This window comes from Podarcis raffonei, chromosome Z (genome assembly GCF_027172205.1).
Source record: "Podarcis raffonei isolate rPodRaf1 chromosome Z, rPodRaf1.pri, whole genome shotgun sequence".
NCBI lineage: Eukaryota > Metazoa > Chordata > Lepidosauria > Squamata > Lacertidae > Podarcis > Podarcis raffonei.
Window position 1 is genome coordinate 50,282,653 of NC_070621.1, and position 20,282 is coordinate 50,302,934.

At 53.2% G+C, this 20,282-nt stretch overlaps 1 protein-coding gene across 1 annotated transcript in view; it reads right to left on the minus strand.

Moving 5' to 3' along the window:
• Positions 1 to 20,282, minus strand: part of SHROOM4 (shroom family member 4) — a 36,394-nt gene that overhangs the window by 9,401 nt on the left and 6,711 nt on the right. The window contains exons 2-5 of the mRNA XM_053373623.1: positions 11,398 to 11,549; positions 6,922 to 7,056; positions 1,888 to 4,006; positions 644 to 708 (exon numbers count right to left, since the gene is read on the minus strand). Of these exons, the coding sequence (XP_053229598.1) occupies positions 644 to 708; positions 1,888 to 4,006; positions 6,922 to 7,056; positions 11,398 to 11,549 (2,471 nt within the window). The remainder of the gene's footprint in view (positions 1 to 643; positions 709 to 1,887; positions 4,007 to 6,921; positions 7,057 to 11,397; positions 11,550 to 20,282) is intronic.

The window sequence follows — 20,282 nt, forward strand, 5'->3', positions numbered from 1 at the left end:
AAGAAGCTTCTGACAGGAAGTGGGCTTCCAAAAGGCCAGCAAGGGTGCGTTGCTCTCTCCCACCTTCCTGGGTTGCTACAGCCATGGGGCAAACCCCTTCAGTCAGAAGGAAGGTTGGGCCAGCTTGCCCTCTCCACCCTGCCCCAGCTGGTTCGTGTGCCACATTCCTGGCTCTGGTTGTTTCAATGCTCAGTTCCCATTCCTCCTGAGGTTGCTGGTGGGTGGTGCTGGGCCTTCAAAGAAAGGCCCTCATTGATCTTGGTTGTGATGAATGCCAAGGGTGCCTTGAGGAAGTGGTGCCTCTCCCTAGATGGAATGGGTCCAGCCCCAGCAGCAAACACACAGGACTTAGCAGAGGTGGGAAGGAATGGCTCTTCTGTTGCTCCAGCCTACAAGAGTTCCCTATGTGGGCCTATGCCAGCCTCAGAGCCTCATGCAGTTTGGGGTGAGTGCCGATGACAGAGAAGGGCCTAGCATCTTGCGAGGAGGGGCCCCCAGCAGGAGCACCTCACAGACACCTGGGGACATCAAGTGAATCAGGAACTGCTGTGCCACATTGCCGTTTTTCCTGCTTCCCCACCCCACCCATCTGTGGGCACCAACATCTAGCGTTCCTTGCCCACCCCAGGCACCCCCTGCCTACCTCATGGACGGGCTCATCATCTTCCTGCTGGGTGCAGGAGGCTCCCACTCACCCAAGGAAAAGTCCTGGAAAAAAGGGAACAGAGGCTGAGGGTGGTGGCACGAAGGGCCAGCCCACCCATGAAGCAAGGTGAGGCAACTGCCTCGGACTGCAGTATCGTCAGGAGCAACAGATCCCAAAGCCAAACTTTCTCTCCCCACACTTTCCCCCCTGATGTCAATCTTCCCTCTCTTCTTCCCTGAAACAGAGGTAGGCCCAAATCTTGGGTCTGCCTCGGGTGCCAAAATGTCTTGAGCCAGCCCTTGGGGAGGTCTGGAATCCACCAGGCAATGATGAAGACTCTCCTTGGAATGGCTGACCAAGGGAGTAGTCCTGACTGCCCTCCACCTTGATATGAGACCTCTGTTGGTGCAGCCCAGACTAGCATTAGCTTTTATTTTATTTTTATTTTATTTTATTTTTTGCTGCTGCTGCTGCACCACACTGTTGACTCACATGAAGTTTGTGGTCCTCTAAGACCCCAATATCCTTTTCACATGCACAGTGTCCATATAATAAAATCATACAGGTGGAAGTGATCCCAAGGGTCATCTAATCCAATCCCCTGCAAATGCAGGAATCTCAACTAAAGCATACATATAGAATCATAGGGTTAGGGTAAAAGTACCACTCTATTCTGCCTTGGAGGGAAACCACCTAGAGACCCATGTCCAGTTCTGGGTGCCACAATTTAAGGATATTGACTAGCCGGAGAATGTGCAGAGAAGGGCAGCCAAGATGGTCAAGGGTCTGGAAACCAAGCCTGATGAGGAGCCTTTGAAGGAGCTGGGGATGTTTAGCTTGGAAAAGAGGAGGTATCTATATCTTATCTTCTCCTGCTCGAGGAGAGGGCACTAACCTATGGCTTTAAGTTACAAGAAAGGAGATTACAACTAAACTCCAGGAAGAACTTTCTGCCAGGAAGAGCCCTTTCACAGTGGAACAGATTCCCTTGGGAGATCTTTAAGGGGAGATTGGAAGGCCATCTGCTATGGATGCCTGAGTGGAGATTCCTGCCTTCCCAAGGGTTGGACTAGATTACCCTCAGAGTCCCTTCCAAATCATTCTATGATTCTATGACTTGTTCCTTGCACAGTAAGCCTTTTGGGAGGCTGGCTAGTTCCAAGACCCTTGGATGAGCAGCACCTGACCCACATCCTCTCCCAGTCCTGCAACAGACCCCTCCCACACCCACACCCTCTTACCGCTAGAAAGGTCTTCCTCGCATGCCACGGTCCCCCCTCCTCCAAGAACTTGTGCTGGGCTGGGCAGCAGCAGCAGCCGCGGCAGCGATTCCAGGCGTGTGAGTGGCAGTGGTGGGCCCAGTGGCCAGATGCTGCCGGCATGTTCCTGTGATGAGCTGCGGGGCACCGATCCCCATAGCAGCAAGCACAGCCTTCCCGGGCAGCACGCGAGCAGGGAAGGGGGCGCCAGTGATCACAGTCTTCCTCACACTGGGCCAATGGCTTGCAAAAGGCAGGCACCTCTGGAAGGAAGTCTTGGTAGGTGTGGGGTGGCGGGGGCTGCAGGAGCCTGTAGGGCTGGTCCACAGAGTGGCGGCGCTGGTCCCTGCGCTCGGAGCTGGCTGGCTGGAAGGAGTCCTGGTCCACCATCCTGGGGAGGGGTACCCCCGCTGGCCTGTTGTTCTGGCAGCTGAAGCCCCCAGAGGACAGCGGCTTGCTTGTCTCCTCAAAGAACTTCCTCCGGTCAGCAAAAGGCAGGAGGCCGGAGTCCTCAGGGGGCGGCAAGGGGCTCCCAGAATCAGCCACCTGCTGGCTCTGATGGTGGGGCTGCAGCTTGCGCTCTGGTGACCACCTCCAGCGGCCCCCTTGACTTCCTCCAGGTGGAAGAGCTCCCTGGGGCTTCCTGGGGCTGGGGGAACCACTGTCTGCTGCAAAGACACTCAGCTCAGAGCCCCAGCGCCTGGGAAGTAGCGCTCTATGCTGGGTCAAGCCAGGAGGCCGGCCCTTGGGCATGGGAGGCGGAGGAGAGTGGGGCAGGGAAGGAGGGACAGGGGGGTTGCCGGGGGGCTCCCCTGCCTCCTGGTTGGACTCCCCCTCCTCCAACAGTGGAGTGGAGCCCTTCGCCTTTTGCAGCTGTGCTTTGCGCCACTGGATCTCGTTCCGCAAGTTGGTGGCAAAGCGGTCGCTGCGCCGGCGCATATGGGCTGAGCGGTGCTGAGACGAGCCCCCCTTCCTGGTGCCCACGATGCTCCCTTCCTCCTCCTGCCCCACCTCTGCCGATGCCTCCATGCTGGGTGCCTCATTCAGGCCTGTGCTGGCATCTCCAGTGGGCTGCAGATGCGGGGAGGATGCCAGTTCGACAGAGGCACTCCTGGGTCGCTCTGGCCCCATGTGGCAGCAGCTGCTTTCAGAACGGGGGCTTTGCGCCTTTCTGGGGGAGCCCTGACTCTGCTGGGCCCCTGGGTTGCTCCTTTGCTCCACGTGCAGTGGAGACACAGTCCAGTGAGAGCCCTCCTGGGGGCAGGAGACGTGCAGAGCCTGCAGCTGAGCCGCCAGCAGGTGTTCTGGGGCACTGTGACGATGGCTCAGTGCTCCAGCCCAGCAGGCCTTCCAGTGGGGCTGGCAGGCACCCTCGGGGCTGCCTGGCTTGGTCACAGAGGGGTCCTGGCTGCCTGTGTGAGGCTTGCCCAAGGGGTGTTCCCCACTGCTCTGCTCACCCGGAAGGGAGTTGGCACTCTGGGCTTCCTTCTCCATGGGGGTGGGCTGGTCAGCATGAGAACTCAGCAAGTAGTAATGCTCTGTGGGTGACTCCTTGGCCAGCTCGGGGTCCCTGCCTCGCACAGAAAGGAGCGTGTCCGAGGTCCAGCGGGCCTTGAGGCGAGGGGAGTCCTTCCGACGGCCTTCTGCGTTGGTTGGGGGCAGGTTACAGGCTCGCAGGCTGTCCTGCCTCACTGGCGGCTGGGGAGGGGTGGACACAACAGCTCTGGTGGAGCTGGGGAAGTGACTGTCCTGAAGGCAGGGGGCTGTCCTGGCACTAGGGGCAGGCCGGCTGGGCCAGGCATGCAGGCCCACCACTGCCACAGCTTCGCCACTGGTCTGCAGGTAACGGGGGTCTGGTGGGAGACCTTCGGGGACACCGCCGTCCTCGGGCCGCAGGGCAGAGTCGGAGGCGTTGGAGCTGGCTGAGAAGGAGCTGTAGGCAGAGTCCCGCTTGTTCTGGTACATGGTCTGGTCAATGGGAGAGAGGCTGCCCTCGTAGTATGTCTGGCCAACCTGGTCCAAGCTTTCCATGCTCCCAAGGGAGCTGCTCTTGTCTGTGCTGCAGTGGCGAGCGAGGGGGTTCCAGGGCAAGGGAAGATCACTGCGGGGAGAGAGGGGGATCCCTCATTAGGAGGTTGTAGACAAAAGTGCCTGTTGCCAGTAACCTTTCTTATTCATTTCTAAGAATATTTGCATACTGCTTCATTTATTTAATTATTAAATTTATTCACTTGAAGATCACAGGGTGGTTCACAACATAAAATCACAAAATGGGAACACAAAATACATAACAAAAAAACCACAACCGAAACCCTCTATTGAAATGAATCTAGAAAATTGGTTTACTCCAAAAGCACCTAGATCTGGTGTGTGACCACCCTCTCAAGAACCTTGCCCAAGAAGGGGAGACTGGAAAGTAGCCAGTAGTTAGTTTTTTTCAACTCCAGGGAGGATTTCTTGGCTGAGTGGTTTCACCACTGCCTCCTTGAAGCGGGCAGGGACCACCTCCTCCTCTTGCAAGACGGTATTAACCACTTCCCTGGCCCAGCCAGCTGTTCCTCCCCTGCTAGTTTCTATCAGCCAGGAGGAGCAAGGGTCCAGAGCGAAAGTGAGTGCCCTGACCGATCCTAGCACCTTGTCCATGTCTTTGAGCCTTACTAACGGAAACTCATCCAACACAACAGGACTAGACTGTGCTCTGGACACCCCTCGAGATTCATCTGCTGTTAACAGTGGCGTCAAGATCCTGGCAGATGTAAGCAGTTTTATCCAATGCTTTGCAACCAAATCACAATGAATTACTATTGGATCCGTCACCTCCTTTGTGTCAGACTGTAAGAGGCCCCATACTACCCAGAAAAGCTCTGCCAGACACCATAATGAGGATGCAATGGAAGCAGAAGAGTATGTCTTCTTTGCTGCCTTCACTGCCAGTAGGTAGGCTTTGTGATGAGCCCTCACCAGTGTTCGACTGCAGTCTACTAGAGTTTTCCTCCACTCATGCTCCAGCCGTCACCCAGGGAGGAAACAAACTGAGAAGGTGCTCAGGGGTGATTGTGTCAATGGGCCAAAAGTCATCCAGATGTTCCACAAGTCAGCCAGGGCTTTGATAGGAACATCAGTCATATCAGCCAGAAAGTCCCCCAGAGCTGTCTAATAGGTAAAGAAGGTAAAGGATCCCTGGATGGTTAAGTCCAGTCAAAGGCAACTATGGGGTTGCGGCACTCATCTCGCTTTCAGGCCGAGGAAGCTGGTGTTTGTCCGCAGACAGCTTTCCGGGTCATGTCGCAAACATGACTAAACTGCTTCTGGCACAATGGGACACCATGACGGAGACCAGAGCGCACGGAAATGCCGTTTACCTTCCTGCTGCAGCGCTACCTATTTATCTACTTGCACTTTGACGTGCTTTCGAACTGCTAGGTTGGCAGAAGCAGGGACCGAGCAACAGGAGCTCACCCCGTTGTGGGGATTCGAACTGCCAGCCTTCTGATTGGCAAGCCCCAGAGGCTCAGTGGTTTAGACCACAGTGCCACCCACTCTCTCACCAGAGCTGTCTGGAAATATATTGGATCCATCAGCTTCCGAGGGCAGACCCTTCTCATAGGTCCACCACCTCTGCAGAGGGGGGAAGGTGCTGAAAGCCTAGACTTCAAAAAGGAAGTGATCTAACTATGACATGGGATGGATGTCAATGGCACCCACTTTCAGATCACCCTCTTCCCGCCCAATGACATGTTGGGGCAGCCCCATGGTCGTCATGGCAACTATGAAGTCCCAAGTGACCGCAGGGCCAACTGTTTTGGTATGGATCTTGAAGTCCCCCAACACCAGCAGTCTAGGAGTCCTCAATACCATGCCTGTGTTTTTTTGGCAAAATGTCTTGGGCAGGCCCTGACAGCACATCAGAAAATTCAGAAACGCCAAACCCAGCCTTTTGGCAACTTGTGCCCTCTTCCCCACTCCAGGCTGGGGGGCGTTGGCAGCCCTGCCCCCTTCACTCAGACAAGAGGCCTGCAACTCATTACCTCCTCCCTGCTAGCAGCCAGGACAGCTCACAAGCTGCCTCCCTTCCTGAAGGGAGATGAGCTCAAACCAAACAGGCATCTGAGGCATTGGGGGGGTGGAAGAAATGCCAGGCTGGAGAGCTTCAGCACGAAGCCACTGCCATGTCCCACAGCCGAGCAAGGATGATTGTGCCACAGGGCCCAGGATAGGTCTGGGAAGAAGCCAGTCAGCCAGCAGCAACTCCAGAGCCCAACCCATGCGCAGGCGGTGGGTGGGTGTGGAGGTGGCAGCAGGGTAGTGCAACTAGTAAGGAGCAGTCAAACTCACACCCTCCTCCTCCTCCTCCTGCTCTCTGTTCCCAGACAAGGACCAGCCCCCGCCTATTTGAGGATGATGGGAATCAGTTTTCCAGATGTTTCTGAACTACAAGTCATGGAATCATGGAACTGTAGAGTTGGAATGGACTCCTGAGGGTCATCCAATCCACCCCCTGCAAAGCAAGAATCTCAGCTCAAGCATCCATGACAGGTGGCCATAGGGCCCATCGCCCTTGACCACTGGCCATCCTGGCTGAGGCTACCAGGAGTTGGGGGCCAACAACTTTATCCTGAAAACTGCCCTGTGACAAAGGATAGTATGTCACATTCCAACCCTTCAATATTATAATTCCATGGTCAGCCCCCTGAGAGAAAGAGCCCCGGGTGCCCCCACCGCCCCTGCTGCCATGGGGAGAGAGGTGCTGCCAAACCAGACTGATGCCCAAGCCCATCCTGTGGAATGCCCTCCCATCAGACATCAAGGGGATGAGTAATTATATGTCTTTTATGAGACATCTGAAGACAGCCCTGTATAGGGAAGCTTTTTAAGATCTAATGTTTTACTATGTTTTTATATATGCTGGAAGCCATCCAGTGTGGCTGAGAAAACCCAATCAGATGGGTGGGGTACAAATAAATTATTATTATTATTATTATTATTATTATTATTATTAGTCAGGCAGCCACTCACCTGGGGTCGCAGCCTGAGTGCCAGGAGAGGTTGAAGGCATCGGCCGGGAAGGGCATGGTGGTGTCAGCCTCAGTCCGGACTTCGGAGAGCTTGGCCAGGTGCCATGAGTGGGGCCTGATGAGAGGCACAACCCTCCTGTGGAGCAGATCGAAGGGGGAGGAAATGAGCCAGAGGAAACAGCAGGCACACCTCCCCTCCTCCACCGCAGGAGAAGCTCCTACTGGGAAGCCTCCTTAAGGGCCATCAGAAGGCCGGGCAGGCTACACACACACACACACACACACACACACACAGCATGAAGAACCAGCTGCATGAATGTAAGATGGGGGACAACTGGCCGGCCAGCAGTACATGTGAAAAGGATCTAGGGGTCTTGGTGGATCACAAGCTGAACATGAGTGAAGCTTAACATGACTGATGCAGCAGCAATGAAAGCTAAGGCTCTTCCAGGCTGCATCTCCAGAAGTTGAGTGTCCAGGTCAAAGGAAGCCCTAGTCTCAATCTATTCTGCCTTGGTCAGACCCCACCTAGAGTTCAGTGTCCAGTTTTGGGCTCCACCACTTAAGAAGGATATGGACAAGCAGGAAGGTGTGCAGAGGACAATGGCCAAGAAGATCAAGGGTCTGGAAACAAAGCCTTATAAGGAGCGGTTGATGGAGCTGGGTATGTTTAGCCTGGAAATGAGGAGAGTGGGAGGAAATATGAGAGGAGATATTGCAAGGGCTTGTTTTCTTCTGCTCTGGAGGACAGGACCCGATCCCATGGATTTAGGAAGACCATTCTGACAATAAGAGTTGTTTGGCAGTGGAACAGACTCCCACAAGGCGGGGGGCTCACCTTCCTTGGAGGTTTTTAAGCAGAGGCTACATGGCCATGTGTCACGGATGCTTGGCTGGAGATTCCTGGGGTCCCTTCTGACTCTACAATTCTAGGATTCTAAGATACTCCTCTCTCTCTCCATCTTTCCCTCATCTCTTCTCCCCCACACCCAAAGCCATCTCAAGGCACAGCCCCCCCCCACTGCCAACCCACATGCAGCTTTGCAGAATTTATACAAAATGTGCTGTGAGGCGGGTCTGGAGGTTGGCCAGAATTAAGCAAGATCTGTTCTGGCTGGCAGCATGGGGGCGGGGGAGGGGGATGCCATGCAGAGATGGGGAGCTGGGAGCCTTTCTAGCTGCCACCCCCATGTCGCCCCCTGCAGAGCTATAGGTCAGGGGTGGAGAGATTCCTATAACTTTGGAAGGGCTGCTTCTCAAGAGTATAATGGGGGGGGGGGAGAGAGGATGGTTCAGAAAGATGCCTAAGTGATGTTTCCTGTCTGTTGGAAGAGCCAATTTAATCAAAGAATTGTAGAGCTGGAAGGGACCCAAGGGTCATCTAGTGCAGGAATCTCAGATAAAGCATCCCGGACAGATGTCCATCCAAGCTCTGCTTATAAACCTCCAAGGAAGGAGAGCCCCCCCCCCCCACCTTCCATCCCACTCTCAAACAGCTCTTGCTGTCAGAAAGTTCCTCCTGATGTTTAGTTGGAATCTCCTTTCTTCTAAAGTGATGTAGCTCCTTTAAAAAACCCAAAAGACACAGCGGGAAGGTTGGGGAAGGAAGGAGTCATTCAGAGGGAGGAAGTCTTCCATGCTTTCGCCCTTGTCTTATACAGCTGCAGCAGGCCCCCCCGTCCTCCCTTTTCACACATCCGACCTGGGAAGAGCTGAAGTTTGCAGCACACAAACCCTCAAGATCTCATTTTGGGGACAGGGTGGTGGTGACTCACCCTTGTTCAGCCACCAGAAAATGCCAGGATGGGAGCTTTCCCAAATGGAACATAGGCAGAGCCAGGGCTTGCCCAAGACATTTTGGAATAGAAAAATTGTATCCCCCGCTCCACACCAGGGAAGATCCGCGTCAGGAACAAGGTGGGAGGAAAAAAGATCAGGACCCCCCATGGATCCTGCCGCCTGAGCCCATGGCCTCAGCTGCCTTCATGGGAGGGCCAGCCCCTTCTCCCCCCATCCAGCTCAGCAGCACCCAGACTGACCGGCAGCAATGGCTCTCCAGGGTTTCAGGTAGGAGCCTCTCCCAGCGCTACCTGCAGATGCTGTGGGGAGTTGCCAGCTGAGCTGGCTCGCCAGTGGGAGCCTGCAGACCCCAGAGCAAAGCAGCACAGCAGGCCTGGCAGCGAGGGTGTCTTCACCCACCCCAGTCAGGGTAGGAGACAGTGAAGAGAGGATTCGTCCCACCCCTTCTTCTCCACACAAGGGACTCACCAGGCACGCCAGAAGGAGGTGGCAAATGGGATGGCCCCATGCACCCCAGGCACAGAACACTCACCTGTTCCTGGGCAGTGGGGAGACCTGTGCGAGTGTCCGGCAGGACAAAGGAGCACCCCGGGACTCCAGCCCACACGCTGCTGGGAGCTGTGGGGAATAAGCAGCTGAGGGGCCGGGACATGCAAGCCATCCCTACTCAAGAGGGAGGGGCTTCTTACTGGGCAGGCGTTTCCTGCCGCCGCCCCCCTCCTGCACTCCCCAAGCCAGACGCCATTCCCATCCCCTTCCAGCCAGGAAGTGGTGAGGAAGTGATGTCCAGGGAGATAAGGGAGCACGTGGAGCAGGCAGTGGTCATGTTGGAGGCCCCAAATGATGCAAAGGAACAGCAAAAGGGCTTCCTGGCTCTGTGGAGCAATGGGAATCTAGGAAAAAGGTCAGCTTGGGGAAGAAAACATCTGTCCGCCCATCAGGCCCTCATGCAGGCAGGCCCAACTTTGAGGCAAGGTGAGGTGGCCGCCTCAGGTGGCAAGATGGCAAGGACAGAAGATGTGGATCTTTCTTCCCTCCTTGTTCCTGAGCTAGCCCTTCACCCGCCCCTTATTCCCTGGTGGGGATCCTTTTGTCTTAGAGGTGAGGAGCTCTCCTGCCCCCCACTGTGCCCCACAAGATGAGACAGTCCACTCTAGCCTGGCTGCAGGGGGAATCCCATGACTCCTCTGGCTGAAACAGCTGCAGGCCTCTTTGTCCTGCCTTTGCCTCCACTCACCCCACGCAGGAAGCAGTAGTGACAGAGGGCAGGAAAAGTGAGGTCATCGGCCTCGGGAGGAAGATATACCACTCTATTCTGCCTTGGTCAGACCACACCGGGAGTCCTGTGTCCAGTTCCAGTGGCCACAATTTGAAAAGGATATTGGCAGGCAGCCAAAAAGGTTAATGCTCTTCTAGGCTGCATCAACAGAAGTCGAGTGTCCAGATCATAAGACCACTCTATTTTCCCTTGGTCAGAGCATACCTGGGGTCCTGTGTCCAGTTTTGGCACACTAATACTGTGTCAAGGTCTGACACCAGAGTTTAAAAAGGATATTGGCAGGTGTGCGGAGGAGGGCACCAGGGTTATGAATTTCTAAAGAGCTGTCACATGGAAGATGGAGTAAGCTTGCTTTCTGCGTTAAATAGGTTTTCACAGAGAAAAACATGCGCCTCTGAAACTAGTTAAGAGAGGGAAGATGGGGAAAAGGAAGATCTATATCAGGAACAATAGGGGAAAGAAAGATCAACATTGGGATTTGCTGTTCCAGTAGATCCTGCCGCCTGAGGCAGTTGCCTCACCTTGCCTCACGGGTGGGCCGGCCCTCGCTGGCCCCATAAAAGAAACCCAAGGGTTTAATGATTCCTTAAATCATTATGTAAAAATATTACAACTCCTAAAAAAATTGTTGGTGTTTGATGGGGGATGGAGGGAATGAAATCTAGGCTGCTTTGGACCAGTCCTATGGAACTCCAGTTGCAGAAGCAGGTGTGAGAGAGGGGTGTGTGATTTTAAGGGCACATCCACACTTATTTTCATAGTCAAAGAAATGTTTTTATTGGCACAGGTCCGCATTTTCCTAGTTCATGCTGAGCTCTTTTTTCTTTTTCTGCCCCTCCACTGTCCCCCAAAAAACCTGCTCTTTAACGCAGAATTGCAATTTGGATTTTGTGCTGATTGCATTTGCTCTGATTCAGCCACAAACAGCGAGTTTTCAGGGGGAAAGCACTATAGCAGAAAACCTCCAAGAACTTGGACAGGGAGCTTAGAAACGCTGCACAAAAGTCTGGATGAGCCCTAAGAAACAAGGCGCCCTGTCATCCACCCTGTTGTTTGTCTGTCGCTAGGCTGGCTGCAAATAAGAGGCGCAGGTCCTAATTCCTGCCACTGGAGGGCAGCAGCAAGTTGGTCAAAGGAGCCCCACATCTGACAAGGAAGCACCAAATCGGATAAGGATCCCTGTCAACTAGCCTCTTCGGGTGCGCATTTCTCAAGCCCCCCCTAAGGAGCACCATCAGCACCTGCAGGTCTTCTAATGGAATCACGGTTAGAATGGACCCCGAGGATCATCTAGTCCAACTCCCTGCAAGGCAGGAATCTCTACTCAACTTTAACAAGGGAGGAAGAGGAGAAGGGCAACAGAATGTGAGGCCAAAGGGAGACCCATGAAGCTCTCACCTCCGGAGGATCATCTTGAGGGTGCGGTAGGAGCCCTTGATGAGGATGAGGGCCTCCTGCCGAGAACCATACAAGGGCGTCCCGTTGATGTTCACCAGCTCGTCCCCAGGACACATATTCTGCGACAAGGATGCCTTCCCACCATCCTCTACCTGTGAAGAGACACGGCCGTAAGCATCAGTGCAGGCAGGCAGGGGCTGATTCAAAGCTGCAAGCCCAACTGGGATACAGACTCCCAGACACTTGTCTCAGGGGCTACCCAGAACGGTTCTCGGTGCAAGAAATAAGTCATAAAACCCGAGTCTCCTAGACTTGGAAGGGATTGTGAGGGAAAGGAATCTCAACACAATCCTCCCTGGCAGATGCCATTCAACCTCTGCTTAAAAACCTCCGGTTAAGGAGTGTCCACTACCTCCTGAAGGAGTCCATTCCACTGTCAAACAGCTCTTGCCATCAGAACATTCTTCCCAATGTTTAGTTGGAATCTCCTTTCTTGTAGCTTGAAGCCATTGTTTCAAGTCCTACCCTCCAGAGCAAGAGAAAACAAGCTAGTTCCATCTTCCATGTGACAACCCTTGAGATATTTGAAGATGGCAATCATATCTCCTCTCAGTCTCCTCTTTCTTTCAGGCTAAACATACCCAACTGTTCCTTAAAAGGCTTGGTTTCCTGACCCTTGATCATTTTGGTTGCCCTCCTCTGCACACCTTCCAGCTTGTCAATATCCTTCTTAAATTGTGTTGCCCAGAATTGGAAACACAGTATGCCAGGTGTGGTCTGGTCAAGGCAGAATAGAATGGTACTGCAACTTCCCTTGATCTGGACACAAGAATAGCATTAGCTTCTGTTGCTGCTGCATCACACTTTTGACTCACATTAAGCATTTGGTCCACAAAGACCCCCCTAGATCCTTTTCACGTGTACTACTGGCAAGCCTGGTGTCCCCCATCTTATATTTGTACAGCTGCTTATTTCTGCCTAATTATTCCCACTTGCGAGCTGATTCAAATGTGCAAGCCTGCCGGGAGCGAGCCAGCAGTAAATGACACTGTGCAAGTTGGAATTAACTCTTTACTAGCAAAAACAAGATCTGCACAGGAATGCCAGGCCTAATGAGCACAGCAACTCATCTCTAACAGGTCTTGCCTACATGAAGCAGTTGCTGAGACTGAAGGTTCCCGCCTCCCCAAAGCTGCCTAAGTCCCCTCCTTTCCAGGGTTTCCCCCAAGCAATCTGAGACTGTGTCTGTGCCTGTGTGAAGCTGACTTCTCCACCCTCTTCATGCCTTTCCTGGTTCTGGGAGACCAGGGGGAGGGGAGCTTGTCACAGCGGGAGGAGAAAACACTTGTGACTCTTCACCAGTCTGACTCACCTCTTCTTCTTGGCCTCTCTCCTCCCTCCCTCCCTCCCTCCCTCCCTCCTGCTTCAGCTTCTGGACTTGTCTCTGCTACAGACACTCCCTACTCTCTAAGCCCCCTCTTCAGCTTCCAAGGCCTCCTCCTCCCAGGTTTCTCCCTCTGACTGCTCATTTTCATCCCACCACCAATCCCCTGGCTCTGAGCCCCCCTCCCTTGGGGGTTCCCCAGCTGGTTCCCTGCACCGTTCCTCTTCGTCCAACCAGTCCATGATAAAGCCTAGCTGGGATCCAGCCTCCTGGGCACTTGCCACAGGGGCTGGTCAGGCAATTCACACACACCAAACTGGGCCAGCTTCCCCAAAGGGCTCACTGTGCGAGGAATAAGTCCTTCCCTTTAGCCCAAGCACATGTGTGAAGAGCCACACAAACCTCAGAAATGAGGCTGGGGCAAATTCCAGCTGCAAAATTGTTTCACCAGGCAGAGTTAGAAGGGTTATACAGAGAGAGAACGCTCCCCCCAATCTTCTAACACTTCCTTTAAACAGTAATTTGAGGACAGGTTTTGAGGATTCGAAGTGGCAAGGCAACCAGGGCCGGCCCACCCATGAGGCCATGTGACACAACTGCCTTGGGTGGCAAGATCCACAGAGGCAGTGGGTCCCAATGTCGATTTATAGTTCCCCTTTGTTCCTGATGCAGATCTTCGCTCACCCCTCTTCCCTGGCGCAGAGGAGAAGGCACCATTTTGGGGTTTGCCTCAAGTGGTAAAATCACTGGGCTGGCCCTGAGAGCAACAACAAGCAACAAGTCACAATCCTTGCAGCTGTCTGCTCAGCCCTTTCTTCAAACAGTGCAGACAGTGGCATCTACACCCACGCAGACGGCAGCAGGGCCCCAAACCCTTCCATTTGGGGCAAAGCATTCATACAGTGTTGCCCCTCTTTGCTAAATTCCCCACAGCCACAGGGTCCTCTTCATTCCTAAAAACAGGCCCCCACCAAGAAGCCCTGCAGCAGTCCCATCTTACAGCCAGGGAGAGCAACACACCCATTAACCCCCACAAGCATCACCCCACCATTTGCTCACCTGGACTTTGCCCTCTTCCCTCCACTTGCCTCCCTGCTTCCACTCACCCTCAAAGCCCCAGCAAGGGAGCAGGATGCTAACGGGTGTGAAAGAGGCGTCCTGGAGAAGGCTGGCCGGCTGCAGAACTAAGAGAGACCCCCATAGCCAGCCTGTCCTCCTGCCATGGTGCGCTCTCTCACCTCCTCTGGACCAAAGACCCCCAAGCCAGGCAGTTCTGCCCAGGAGAAGCTCCAGGGCCAAGCTGGGACAGAGGGGCTGGGCTGCCCTTCCCTGCCAGAGTCACATGAGCCCAAGAGCAACTGCAGGGAGCTCCCCCAGCTGTTTCCCTGGATGAGACAAGGGCCCTTTGTGCTGCTCAAATGCCAGCAGGACGGTCCAGAACCCACAGAGCCCTTGCACAGCGGCCGGCGAAGGGCTCTGTCCACGCCAAGGCCGTGCCTGGCAGCCTGCACCAGGGCTAACGGTGGAGGGAGTGGGTGGCAGGCTGCAGGCATGCGTAAGTGGCGAGGGGGGGGCTGGGATGCCATCACACTCTCCCCCAAACAAAGCACAGAGCCCACTGCACTTTGTTCTAGCTGCCAATGTGCAGGTTTGGGCAGGTGGCCTAGTCCATTGCAGGGATGGAGGCACTTTGAGGAAAGAAGAGCCAAGCTCCTCTTAGGAGTCTCCACCTGCGGGGAGGAGAGGGGCTGCCCTGTGCTGTGGTCTCCCTCCAGCAATAAGGCGAACACGATGGCTGTTGAAAGCAGTAAATGCCTCAGAATTGCTGGGAATCACAAGTGGGGAGACTGTGGAGCTCAGGACCTCCTCGTGGCATTCCCAGAAGAGGCACCTGGTTAGGCACCATGAGAACAGGATGCCGGTTGACAGAAGCGGGCCTCTGAGCCTGATCCAGCTACACAGATGAGCCTTTGGGCCTGATCCAGCTACAGGGCTGCTCCTCTCAAGCCCTGTTCTCTGTAGAGAGGGCCACTACCCAAGGCAAGCGCTTCTCTTTCTCCTTGCACAGTGCAGTGGGCAAGGCATGGGGGAGAAGCCACCGCCCTTTCTCTGCTGGCCTTCTTCTGTGCCCGCTGGGCTCCCTCAGGGATCTGGCAGAAATGAGAGTCCCAAGGTGAGGTGGCTGCCTCAGGTGGCAGGATCCAGAAACAAACACAAGATGGAGAGTTTGTTGCAAATTGGTATGTATGTGAGGTCCCTTTTTGAAAACCCCAAACCTCAGGAGCTAGAAATGGCAGGACAGCCCCACCTCAGTTCCTAAGCAAATCAGGAAAGGATGCCAGCACAGGATGTTAATACTTAACCACTAAGGCACAGAATGGATCGACTCCCTAAGCCAGAGCTACCACTCCCATCACCTTTGACCGCTGACCACACTGGATGGGTCTGATTGAAGATGGAGCCCCACAAAAGCTCTCCACCACTGCCTTAAGGGAAGGCATGCCTTATCCATGAACAGCTCAGAGGATGCAGCAAAAAAGCTAATGCTATTCTAGGCTGCATCAACAGAAGTGACAACCATTTAGATATCTGAATATGGCTCTCATATCTCTCCTCTTCTCCAGCCAAACATCCCAACCGCCTTCCTCATAAGGTTTGGTTGGTTTCCAGGCCCTTGAACAGCTTGGTCACCTTCCTCTGCACACATTCCAGCTTGTGAATATCTCTCTTAAATTGTGGCGCCCAGAACTGGACACAGTATTCCAGGTGGGGTCTGACCAAGGCAGAATAGAGTGGTACTATTGCTTCCCTTGACCTGGACACTAGACTTCTGTTGATACAGCCTAGAAGAGCATTTGCCTTTTTAGCTGCTGCATCAAAAAGTAATACTGTTCTTGGTTACATCAAGTCTTCCTGAAGGAGCTCACAGGAGTTTTCTATTTCCACCTGCCACCAGGCAAACCAGGAGAGTTCAGGTCAGGCCTGGAGGTCTCAGAACCCTAGGCCCCTGGAAGCTGTTCTACCCCTCTGAATGCATTCAAATTCAGAAGATCTGGAGGGCATCTCACTCTAGAATCATCTAGAATAAAAGAAACAAACTGCTTTCAGCCAATGTGTGCTGGTCTTCTCAATTTTATTTTTAAAATAGAAACGCCAAATACTTTTAATGGCATACTCAGCTAGACATGTTGACTTTTTTTTAGGGTGGGGTCCACCACCTATCCTTTTTGCAAGAATTTAGACTGGAACTGATGACTGTTTCTTAACCAGGCGGCTTCTGCTCTGCCTTCCGAGACTGTAAGAGCTTTGTTTGAGAGGAGGAGGAGTGGGAGGGGAAACGGATATGAAATCCCGTTTAGCTGCTGGGTTACTGTTCCACATTTTGAAGCAAGCCCCGGTAGCTGGGAAAACCAGCTCTGCAAATAAAGGCCAGAAAAAGTTCCTAGCCTGCAAGGACAGGGCACACTCTCCCTACTCTGTGTCCAGTTGGCTAACAGAAGTCTCACATCTCCAAGAGGAAAGTTTCAGGACATGATGTGAAGAGGCAGGCAAGGCCCTCAAGAGTCATGCAAACAGATCCCCTTCCCAGGCAAACAGCAACAGGAATCCATGCCCTCCGAGAAAAAGCTGGGGCAGCCCATCCATGAGACAAGGTGAAGCCTTGCGTGGCAGATACACCTCCCGCCACTGCATTACTGCCAGCCCTGCTGGGGCTTTTCCTGTCCCACTGTGACAGTGCAACTGGCCTCACAGGGATCTGCTTCTCAGTGACTGGGAGCAGAGGTGCAGCAGGGTGTAGAGGGAAACAGGGAGGCATTTCCATCTGCCCTCCCACTGCTGCCAGACTGCTCTCCCCTCCCTCAGGAGCACAATTAGGCACACAACCAGGAGTAACCAGCTGCACAAATATAAAATGACGGGCACTTGGCTTGCCAGCAGTACAGGTGAAAAGGATCTAGCACAAGTCAACAATAAGATGAAGCAGCAAAAAACAAAAGACAAAAAGCTAATGCAATTCTAGGTTGCATTAGCAGAACTCAAGAGATGTAATAATCCCGCTCTATTCTGCCTTGGTCAGAGCACACAGAGGAGGGCAACCAAGATGATCAGGGGTCTGGAAACCAAGCCTTATGAGGAACAGTTGAAGGAGCTGGGTGTGTTTAGCCTGGATAAGATGAGACTGGGAGGAGATATGATAACCACCCTCAAATATCTTAAGGGCTGTCACATGGAGGAGGGAGCAATCATCTTTTCTCCTACTCTGGAGGGGAGGACCCAGTGTTAGAAATTCTTCAGGTACCAAGTGTGTTTTGTGACTGGTGTGGATCCAACTGCAAGCAGGTGGAGAATTCTGGATGCCTGGTTTGTGATTGACTTCTCCACCTGGCTGCTCCCTCCAGCTTTCTTAACCAGGTAAAAGGAAGAGCTTATTTACTGCATTCATATCCCAACTTTTTCTCCAAGGAGTACATGGAGGAGCCAAGCCCATGTCTTCAGGTTACAAGGAAGGAGATTCCACCTTTCCACATCAAGAAGAACTTTCTGAGAGTAAGAGCACTGTGACAGTGGAAAATATTCACTCAGAAGGTTGTGGACTGTCCTTCCTTGGAGGTTTTTAAGCAGAGGTTGGGTGGCCATCTGTCAGGGATGCTTTAGCTGAGATTCCTGCCTTGCAGGGGGTTGGAATCGATGAGCCTTGGCGTCCCTTCCAACTCTAAGATTCTATTATTCTATGACCAGCACATTCTCCACGAAGGCCACTGGAACCGAAAAAGAAAACACAGCGCTCTCCGGATGCTGTACCTTCCTTTATTTGGGGAATAAAGTACATATGGGGAAGACAGATAGGCAGTGTGTCCTTGACACTGCACCTCCTGCATGCCTGTGCTCTTTCCTCAGCTCCCAGCTGGAGCTCCTCAAGAGCCCAGAAGCAGCTGCAATGGAGGAGGAGGAGGAGAGGAACAGCCAGCCTGGACTGCAGAAGGCTCGGGATGTGGCAGTGGCGGCTCTTTTAAGCTCTGGCCAAGCCTGCCTCAGCCTGGCAGATCATTCCCAGCTGTGTCCCAGAGGCCCTGGAAACTCTCCCACAATGGCTGGTTTCTGGGCTGCAACATAAACTACGGAACTCACTTCTGTAGGCGGCTTCACAAAAGGACTTGGCAAATTAATGGAGGGCTATCGGCAGCTACTAGCCATGATGGCAATGCCTCTGAGTAAGAGCTGCTGGGAATTGCAGGTTGGCAGAGTGCTGTTGCCATTTGGTCTTTCTTGCTCGCTTCCCATTGGGGCACCTGGGTGGCCTCTGTGAGAACAGGATGCCAGATTAGATGGGGCCCTTGAGCCTGATCCTGCAGCAAGGCTCTTCTTCTTCTTCCATTCCTATGCAGCTGTGGAAGGCTCACTCAAAGTTCAGGGAGCGCCTACACCCCAGAAGTAGGCACCCCAGTACTTCCTATGCTGGGCGGCCCTCAGCAAATGAGAGCCAGAGTGTTATAGCAGTTAGAGTGCTGAACTAAGACCTAAGAGTCCAGGGTTTCTAGTTCCTGCTCAGCCATGCAGCTCACCAGGTGGTCTCGGACCTACTTTTGTCTTCTCTCAGCCTTGCCTACTTCACAGGGTAGTTGTGAGGATAAAACGGGAAAGAGGAGAACCACGGACACAACCTGGAGCTTTTTGTAGGAAAAAAGGTGGGACAGAAACATAATAAAAATTTAAAAGTGAGCCAAGGTGCAGATATGCTCCCTGGAGGTGGAACGTTTGTGTCACACACACACACACACACACACCCCTTTGTGCCATTCTCCAGCCTGGCATGCAACAAACATTGCCACTGTGTCTGGCACAGCTCCAGCCAAACCCAACTTCTGGCCAAAGAAAAGCCAACACCTTTCATCCTCCTCCGCAGAAACAGGCAGGTCCTTCAAAAGTCTCATGGGCAGCCAATCAGAAAGAGAGAATGTGGTCCTTTGCATGGCAATTAAGGCTTCTCTCCATGGCAACAACCAAAGTGTCCCATTGCGCCAGAACATCACAAGACGCTCAACATGCACAGGGACAGTGCAAGGCCCTGTGGCTAAAAGGGCTCATCCAGACTTCATTTTATGCCATACTTCTTGGCACAGGTCTGGGCTTTAGAATTGCCTGTCCAAGCAGACGAGAACCCACCTCACAACTGAATTGGAGAAAGCGGCAATCTGCAGAAAACCCATTTGTCCAGATTCAGTGTGAAAGAATGAGTTCTTGGAGGGAAAGTGCCTGGACGTAAGAAAAACCGCTTGGAACTCAGACACAGCACTTCAAAGCATGGGCCTGTGTCTACAGAGCATGGGGTAAAAACAGGATCATAGAATCATAGAACTGTTGAGTTGGAAGAGACCCCAAGGGGCCCAGCCCCCTGCAATGCAGGAATCTCAGCTAAAGCATCCCCGACGGATAGTCATCCAACCTCTGCTTAAAAACCTCCAAGGAAGGACAGTCCACAATCTCCCAGGGAAGTCCATTCCACTGTAGGGGATAGGATGGGACACTGGTAGTGCTGTGGTCTAAACTACCAAGCCTCTTGGGCTTGCCGATCGGAAGGTTGGCAGTTCGAATCCACTTAACAAAGGTGAGCCCCAGTTGCTCTGTCCCAGCTCCTGCCAGCCTAACACTTTGAAAGTCTACCAGTCTACCACTGCAAGTAGATAAATAGATACTGCTGTGGCAGGAAGGTAAATGGCATTTCCATGCACTCTGGCTTCCATCACAGTGTCCCATTGCGCCAGAAGCGGTTTGGTCATGCTGGCCACACGACCCGGAAAACTGTCTGTGGACAAAGGCTGGCTCCCTCAGCCTGAAATGCGAGATGAGCGTTGCACCCCAGAGTCAAGTTTGACTATGTCTACTGTCCAGGGATCCTTTACCTTTTACCTTTACCTATCTCCAGTGCCAACAGAGAAGGGGATTATTAATCAAAGAAGAACCTTCGGACAAAAGAGGGCTCCACTTCTACCCAAAGCCACAGAATACAGGCCAGGCAATAGAAAGCACAGTGCATAGTTAAATTGTGGGTTTCACTCCCAAAACAAGTAGGGATGGCTGCCAGCTAACCACAAGGGCTCTGCTCTACACCCATTGCCAGTTTCTGTGATTTGCAAGTGTGGAGAGTTGCTGTTGCGCTCAGACCCTGGTTGGCGGCCTCCCAGGAGAAGTATTTGGCTGGCTACTGTGAGAACAGGATGTTGGGCTAGACAGGCCCACGTTGACCTGATCCATCACAGCTCTTCCTGCATTCTTATCCATGGAGGAGTGATGGATTGCAATGAGATAACGATGAGTTGGCCAGCAGCAAGTCAGAGAGAGACAGAGCAACCCTCAGCAACAGTGGGAGAAGACGGCATCTGTTGACATCTCTGCCCAAAGCCAGACAAGCATCCAAGGCAGGGGGAGAAGGCAGCTCCTTTACCCATCAGACAGCTATGCCGAGGGGAAAGGGCGTGAGACACAGTGGGCTCTCAGCCAA